Here is an 8,247-nt window from a genome sequence, read left to right as displayed (position 1 = left end):
TTGTTTAACAATAATCAGAATTAGTCATATCGATATATAATAAAAACATTTTTGGCCAAATAGTGCAGCCCTAAAACAGCCACAACAAACTCAGTATTCTTTATACTTTTTGGTAAATAAAGAAAAAGTTAGTCTGAAAACCTTTCTTGTTACAATTCAGATTTTGTTGTTACAGTTGTTACAGATTCAGATATTAATTCACTTAATATTGCCTCTCAGAATAGTCGTCTCGTAACGCAAGTCTTGTTACACATTGATGCTATTTTTTATTTATTTGAAATGAAACAATGATAGAGAGATTGATCATTCATGATAGAAAGTGAAGTTGTGGTTTAAACGGAATCCAAACGGTATCTTTCCGGAGCCGAAAAAGGATGTTTTGACTGCTACATACATTATATTTATTGCTGTAGTAGGCTATTAGTACTTGTTTTATAAATGCAATGATGCCCCTGTCATGATCACAGACAGACTTGTCATATGAGGAAAAATTGTGCCACATTTAGTGTGTTACGTTAAATAATTTCTCTCTTCTTTTTTTTTTTCTACGCCAAGTTTGTTCATTTAAATTTATTCAGTTTTAGCATTTAATAATTTATTTGTAATAATCTCTGAAATGTAAATTGTAAGTGGGCTATAATAAAAACCATGTTTATCTTTATACTAAGTTTTCTATACGGGATTAGCCTATCATATTCCTCATGAACACGTGACGCTGACACGCGGTATCAGACATGAACTATAGAGAATGCGAACAAGATTAATTTTAATACAAGGAGATAATGGCGCAAAAGCGAATTTCAGATTTTGTTTAAAATGCCCATCCCAGCAAAAAACTTTTTTTTTTTTTTTTTATAAAGTAAAAGAATAGAGAACGCAAGCAAAGCGTTATTACATTTTTTAAGACTCGTGACCACCTACAGAATTTGCCTTATACAGTACATTCAAATAAATTCTCTGAAGAAAATCTTAAAAATAATAAATAAACATCCAACAGGATTATGTGAGCACTGTGGAATGGAGGAATCAGTAGAGCATGTTATTTGTGTTTGTCAAACGTATACTAATGAACGAGAAACAGTGAAGAATGAACTTAGAAAGATGGGAGTGGATAACCTAAAGCTTAAACATATATTTACTTATGGACTAGAGAGTTTATTTTTGTATTTTAAGAGAACAGAGCTGATTAAGAGAATTTAGAGGGAAAATGTTTATTGAGGTAAATAATTGTTTTTTGTTTTTTTGGCTTTTCTTTCCTTTTTTTTCTTGTCCTCTCATTATGAAAGGGTAAACTCTGGTCAACACTCCAATACAGTAGGTGGCGATAATGCACCTTAACATTAGTGCTACCCGCCATAAAATCGAAGAAGAAGAAATTCTCTGCAGTTGTTAATGCAGGCACTAGAGAGCGCACGCGCTCCACTTCGCTCTAGCCCTCCTCATAATCTCACTGCAGAAGAAGAACACAGCGGACCGCTGCTGAAACAAAATGGCCGATGTGGAAATGGATTTACGGAGCAAGAGGCTTAATAACGGGTATGAGCACGTGCGTTGTATGACACCATCAACAACGCATTTAAGAGCTTGGATGGGGGTGTTTTAGGGAAAGGGAACAGAATAGGTCAGGGTTGTGTTGTTCTTAGATTTTGCTATCTATTTTTTCTGTTCGGCTAGTGTTAGCGTGCTAATGCTAAATGTTCTTATACAAGGAGCCAGTTGTCAAGATTCATTTGTTAAGGTGATTTTCGTTGGTTTTGTGAACTCTTTAGTTTTAAAATATTTGAACTGTGGCATACCACACCCTGTGTGTTTAAACATTTTATTTGGTTAACTTTAGCTTCTTAGTAAAGTATCGATTAGTCTTCATGTGACATGACCAACAAGCTCAATTCGTTGGTTATCTATCCAAAATTTAAAAATTCCTATGTCAAATAGATCATAAAAGTAATCTAATTAGTCATCATAGACCCTAAGCACATTAACATACCTACCTAGATAAATTTGTTGGTGAGTTGTATGGTCAGTATTTGTGTCCTTGTGAAGAACACCGTGTTGCCTTGAAAAAACATAACAAAACCTCTGCATGTTATTTGGTGCCTAAATAAGCACAAAACGAAATAAAAAAAAAATGTTTAAAATGTCTGTGATGAGAAAAAAAAAACTGAAATGTGACCCCTGTTTCTTTTTACATTAAGTTTTACTGGTTCTACATGTTAATGTGCTTGTCATTTATCTTTACAGGCCAGAGGATTTGGAGAGGCCAGAGAAGAGTGGAAATGAGGATGAAAATGGTGACATGTCTGGAGAGGATGAAGAGGAGGTTGAGGAAGAAGCGGAGGTGAATGGAGAGAAGCAGGACAGCGGTTCCAAACACCACAGCAGTGGCAGCAAACACAAGAAAAAGAAACACAAGCACCGTAGCAAGCACAAAAAACACAAACATGCGTCTGAGGAAGATAAGGACCGCAAACGGAAACATAGACACAAACATAAGAAGCACAGACGCAAAGAGGAGCCATCCTCCTCACCATCTGGGGCCATCAACAGGAGGGCTGTGGATGGCTCTCCATCACTGGGCAGTGCAACCCTGGATGACAAGGCGCTTCTTGAAGACCTGGAGAAACAACGAGCACTGATTAAAGCTGAGCTGGACAGCCAGCTGATGGAGGGGAAGGTTCAGTCAGGAATGGGCCTGATTCTACAAGGTTACAATTCTGGCTCAGAAGAGGATGGAGTGAAACAGCGGGCACGTAATGGGGAGCAACGGCAAAGAACCAGTGGGGGCAGAACCCGCTCACCTAGGGACCAGATAAGCAGGGGGGTTAGATCCAAACGGGACTCAACGGACACCAGCAAACCAAGCGTTAAACGGCGCAGCCGCTCTCTCTCGAGAGTTGGTAAGGATGCTAAGCTTGAACGAATGACCAAAATTGTGAAAGAGACTGTTAAGGAGCGTAGCAAGTCCAAAGAGAAAAAACGCTCCCGGAGCAGGGACAAATCCAGGGAGCATTTGAGGAAATCCCAGTCCCCGTCTACAAGAAGACGCTCTGCGGAGAGAAAGTCAGACCAGAAGGGACGTTCTGATCGGCGTTCCTCTCCCCATATAGATGAGAAGCGGGAACAAGTCACACAGAGATCAAACTCACGAGGACGCAAGAGCCGGTCACGAGAAAGACGATCTCATTCTAAAGATGCCCGGCTGGGTCGCTCGGAGACAGACAGAGAAAAGAGGCCTGGAAAGTCTCCGTCCAAAGACACCTCATCTGGGAAAGAGAATCGGTCTCCTCATCAACGTCGAGCTCTTAGCCCTCAACGTCGACGCAGTTCCTCCCCTCGCCATAGGGACCGCCAGCCCAACCAGCCCCCATCGGGTTCTGCAGACCGGAGTTCCAAACTGAGCCACTCGCCGTCTAGAAACAGGTCACCAGTCAGGAGAGGACAAAGTCGCTCAAATGAGCGCCGGAGAGATTCTCCCTCCAGGTACACATCAGCACACCATTAAAGATTTAAAATGAACATTTTGTCATCATTAATTTACCCTCATGTTGTTCCAAACCTGTATGACTTTCTTCTGTAGCATACAAAAGAAGATATTTTGAATAATGTCCATACAAGTCTGTAGGGTCCAGTTTTATTTGGAGCATCTTTTATGCTCCACAGAAAAAAGTCAGTCATACAGGTTTGGAATAACATGAGGGTAAAAATTATAAAAGAATTTTCATTTTTGGGTGAATTATCCCTTTAAGCAGGGGTGCTCCTGGACTTTAGCTTTACCCAGCTCTGACACACTTGTATGGAAATTTCTAGTGAGTTTGAAGACCTTGATTAGCTGGTTCAGGTAAGTTTAATTAGGGTTGGAGCAAAACTGCAGGACAGTGGCCCTTCAGGAACAGGTTTGGACACCACAGCCTTTAAGCATCCCAACTAGTTTGACATGGCAACAAGGCGATCAGTGATGTGAGTTTGGGGCGGGGCAATTTTTTGGTTAGCTAGTAGCAGATGAGAAGTGTTTGGGAAACTTGTTTGTAAACAGACATTATTGAGGTTATTTTTGGTGACACTAGTGGCACAGAAATTACACGCTTTCTTGAAAGAAATCAACAGAGTGAAGCAAAAAATTATGATTAAAGATTGACCAATATGGATTTTTTGATGCATAGATAGATAGATAGATAGATATTTAAAGACATATATATATATATATATATATAATAAAAAGATACACATACAGCAGTTAAATTTATATTTTTAATGGAATTATGAAATTAGAAAGTGCAAATACTATTAACATACTTTGAAAATGAGTCAATTTTAAAATTAACTTGATGATTTTTTTTTTGTTAAATATGATTTATATTAATATCACCCTGCAGCCCAAGACTGGTTGCCCACTGAAGCTAAGCAGGGCTGAGCCTGGTCAGTACCTGGATGGGAAAACTAGGTTGCTGCTGGAAGTGGTGTTAGTGAGGCTAGCAGGGGGTGCTCACCCTGTGGTCTGTGTGGGTCCTAACGCCCCAGTATAGTGACGGGGACACTATTAGTTAAACCGAGGTCCTGACTCTCTGTGGTCAGTAAAAATCCCAGGATGTCTTTCGAAAAGAGTAGAGGTGTGACCTCAGCATCCTGGCCAAACTCGCCCATTGGCCTCCTAACCATCCCCATATCTGCTGATTGGCTTCATCACTCTGTCTCCTCTCCACCAATGAGCTGGTGTGTGGTGGGCGTTCTGGCGCAATATGACTGCCGTCGCATCATCCAGGTGGATGCTGCACACTGGTGGTGGTTGAGGAGATTCCCCCTTTCTATGTAAAGCGCTTTGAGTGCCCAGAAAAGCGCTATATAAATGTAAGGAATTATTATTATTATTATTATTATTATTAATAATAAATATGATTAATATTTGAGAACTTCTTGATTCTATAATCCTGATGTAGTGGGGGTTTTTTTTGTTGCAGTGTTATATTTGTTACACTGTTTGTATAAAGAATAAAGAAATTAAACACACAAGAATATGACAGGTCAACTGGATACAGCAGAGCATAGTTTGAGTGGTTGCAGTGAAGTCATATGAAAAGGCTAAAAGGTGACAGTTATATTTTCATAGTTCTTGTCTTGACTGAATGGGATGGTTGCAAACGTACATTCAGAGATCAGTTTTTTTTTTGTTTAGCTCTAGGGGTTTTCGTGTTTGTTGGCTGGAGTGACACTGAGAGGATCAGAGCTGTTTTTAGATATCAAGTTAAAGATCTACCCGCTCAATGGGAATTGCCCTGATTGTGCCATTGAAGGAACCTAACATTTGCTTTCATTTATATTGCTTGGTCTATTATGTCTTGAAACAGCCTGGTCCTAAATTACAATTCTAAGATTGTAGGGTCATATGCTTGTCTCGCCTTTTTTTATTACTTGTACTTTATCATCTTAATAGGTTGCAGGGCATTTATAATGACAGGTGGAGCTTAATGTACCTGAGTGCAACAGGTTTCCTGTGTGATAAACTGCTTAGCGTCAAAATAGTTGACTGTAAGATTGGACTATTTAAGGTGAATTGTTGTTCTATACATATGCTTATAATTGTTGGTTACAAAAATGGCCTAGGATGAAATAATTTATCTGGCAAATGCTTCATGTCTCTTAGGAAGCGTCCTCGTGTGGATGGAGCTGGGAGATCATGGGAAACGAGTCCAGCGCGGCGCAGAGTGAGCCGCTCACCACTCAGACGTTGGTCTGTATCACCACGGCGACAGTCTCGCTCCTCACCCAGAAGACGAAGTCGATCGCCCCTGAGACGCAGGTTAGACACAGTGAGGAATACTGCTATGAACTATGGATGCTCATTTAGGTTAATTTTATGCTCGTTATCCGAACATTAACCGCTAACTGATAAGATTAGAATATTAAATTAGTATTTAATAAAAATAGAATGGCCAAGTGACTCTGAGACCTATTAAAAATAGAAACAAATATTTTTCATGGGTTTATTTTAACATGTGCAGGGGCAGCATGCAGAACAACTACCTGCAACAACAGAACCTGGATTCATCCATTGTCAAATTGTGGTGCACCTAGGGTTGGGCATCGTTTGGGTTTTTTTCGATACCGATGCCAAATCGATACTTTTAAAACGGTTCCGGTGCCTGAACCGATACTATTTTTGTAGACTAAAATAAATAAAAATTCCCCCAAAAAATTATGGATTGGCCATGAGAATAGAAATAGAATAGAGAGTGCAAATGTTGGAGGGTCAAGTTTTTTAATTAAAAAAAACAAGCAGATAAAATTACAAGTAGCGTTTGAATAGAGAGTGCTAGAGTTAGAGTGTCAAATGAAGATGAAAGAGATGTGTTTTCAGCCGTTTCTTGAAAATATTAAGGACTCAGCTGCTTGGATTGAGCTGGGAAGGACATTCCACCAGGAGGGAACAGTTAATGTAGAAGTCCATGAAAGTTTTATCATGGGTAGAATGCAAAATGCTTCAATACAAGCATTTCAGTCAAATGTAATTTATGCAATATTTCAAACCTTTAACCCACTTGGGAAAATCAACCCATGGCAACAGTTTAAAAGTAGCCCAATTTTGTGGAAAAAAATGCGGACTTGGCAACCCTGCATCCAACAAGATCTACCGGAGTCAGCTTTGACTGATCACAGGTCGAGAATAAGGAAAGATGACTGACAAGACCATGCTGGAGTATTTGCTGCTCAACAGATCCTGAGCTCATACCAGGAGGGAACAGTTAATGTAAAAGTCCATGAAAGATTTATGAATGCAAAATATTTCAATACAAGCATTTAAATGTAATTTATGCAATATTTCAAACCTTTAACCCACTTGGGAAAATCAACCCATGGCAACAGTTTAAAAGTAGCCCAATTCTGTGGAAAAAACGCGGACTTGGCAACCCTGCATCCAACAAGAGCTACCGGAGTCAGCTTTGACTGATCACAGGTTGAGAATAAGGAGAGATGACTGTCAAGACCATGCTGGAGTATTTGCTGCTCAACAGATCCTGAGCTCATTGACAAATATCTGATCTTGTAAGATGTGCTTCCTTTACACAGAGTGCGTGTGATCGCGAAATCGAAAGTGAAAGTGAAAGTAAACAGTGCAAATGTTCATTCAAAAATATTTAAATACACCGCATCCTGAGAGCGGCTCCCTGATGCGCCAAAATTATACACAATATTAGAATGTTTATAGGAGTGGACATGAAAATCGCGGGAGCGAAACGCATGTTGTGGGAGCAGGTGGCAATGGTCAGAGATTCTTTTAAGTCGGAATGTGAAAACAAATACATTTGTATTATTAGAGCTTTCCGACTTGCGTTCACGTGCATTTTCTCAGTCGGGAAATTATTTTTCATGTCTTTTTCATTATTCTTCTTACGTCCGTTTCGGAAAACCAGAGGACAAATATTTAAATCGATCGCTCAGGCATGGCACCGAAATCTGCGTTCGGATTCGGTTCTAGTACATACCGTTTACATAGGCACCGGTGCCATATTGGTACCGGGTTTCGGTACCCAACCCTAGGTGCACCTACAGCACTTCTGAGAACAGAGAAAAACAAAATAATCTAAATTTTAAAAGTTTAAATAAATAGGACTACACTAAATATTTTTCACTCAATAAACAAATGAAGATACAAAACGAAAACACGCTGACTAATGCTATGCGCTTTGAAGAACCGGGCGTTGTCTTGTTTTTTTTCGTCAGACATAAACATAAATAGCAGACCTATCTCAGTGCACAACATGTCCAGTGTTTATTTAAAAAAAGTAACATGTCGACTTGCTTTGGGGGTAGTCTGGCGCACAGCCTGTTAACTGTTAGACCCGTTGCAGAAAATGCAGGTTTCTGCAGCGTTGAGTAGAGGTCGACCAATATGGGTTTTTCTCTGGCCGATGCCGATATTTAGAAATCAGGGCAGCCAATGGCCGATATATGATGGCGATTTTTTTGGCCGATATGTTTGGCCGATTTTCTCTTTTTTTTTCCCCATTTATCTCATAAAAGTGAGTTTGAGCAAATGATTATTGCAGGGTACAAGATAGTAATGGTAGTAGTAGCCCAATTTAAAGTAATAATACATGGCTCAAAACTTAAGCACCTTCTCAAAACAGTTCTGAAGGATGCCTTTTGTTTATGTTTGCTGACAGACACCAGTGTTTCCCACAGACTGCAAATTAATTCTCTGCCAGCAGGAGGCGCTTTGGGAGCGGGAGATATAGCGGTTTCCCCGGTAAC

The 8,247-nt window shown here is 39.8% G+C and overlaps 1 protein-coding gene across 1 annotated transcript in view; it reads left to right on the top strand.

The window, feature by feature from the left end:
* Positions 1 to 1,409: 1,409 nt before the first annotated feature.
* LOC107694563 (serine/threonine-protein kinase PRP4 homolog) overlaps positions 1,410 to 8,247 on the top strand; it is a 10,962-nt gene continuing 4,124 nt past the window's right edge. Inside the window, exons 1-3 of the mRNA XM_016494261.1 lie at positions 1,410 to 1,536; positions 2,242 to 3,480; positions 5,639 to 5,794. Of these exons, the coding sequence (XP_016349747.1) occupies positions 1,490 to 1,536; positions 2,242 to 3,480; positions 5,639 to 5,794 (1,442 nt within the window). The 5' untranslated portion in view covers positions 1,410 to 1,489. The remainder of the gene's footprint in view (positions 1,537 to 2,241; positions 3,481 to 5,638; positions 5,795 to 8,247) is intronic.

The sequence above is a fragment of the Sinocyclocheilus anshuiensis genome, unplaced genomic scaffold (assembly GCF_001515605.1).
Source record: "Sinocyclocheilus anshuiensis isolate Anshui unplaced genomic scaffold, SAMN03320099.WGS_v1.1 scaffold4820, whole genome shotgun sequence".
NCBI lineage: Eukaryota > Metazoa > Chordata > Actinopteri > Cypriniformes > Cyprinidae > Sinocyclocheilus > Sinocyclocheilus anshuiensis.
The sequence above is the reverse complement of the archived record's forward strand: the minus strand, read 5'-3'. Positions and strand labels throughout refer to the sequence as shown.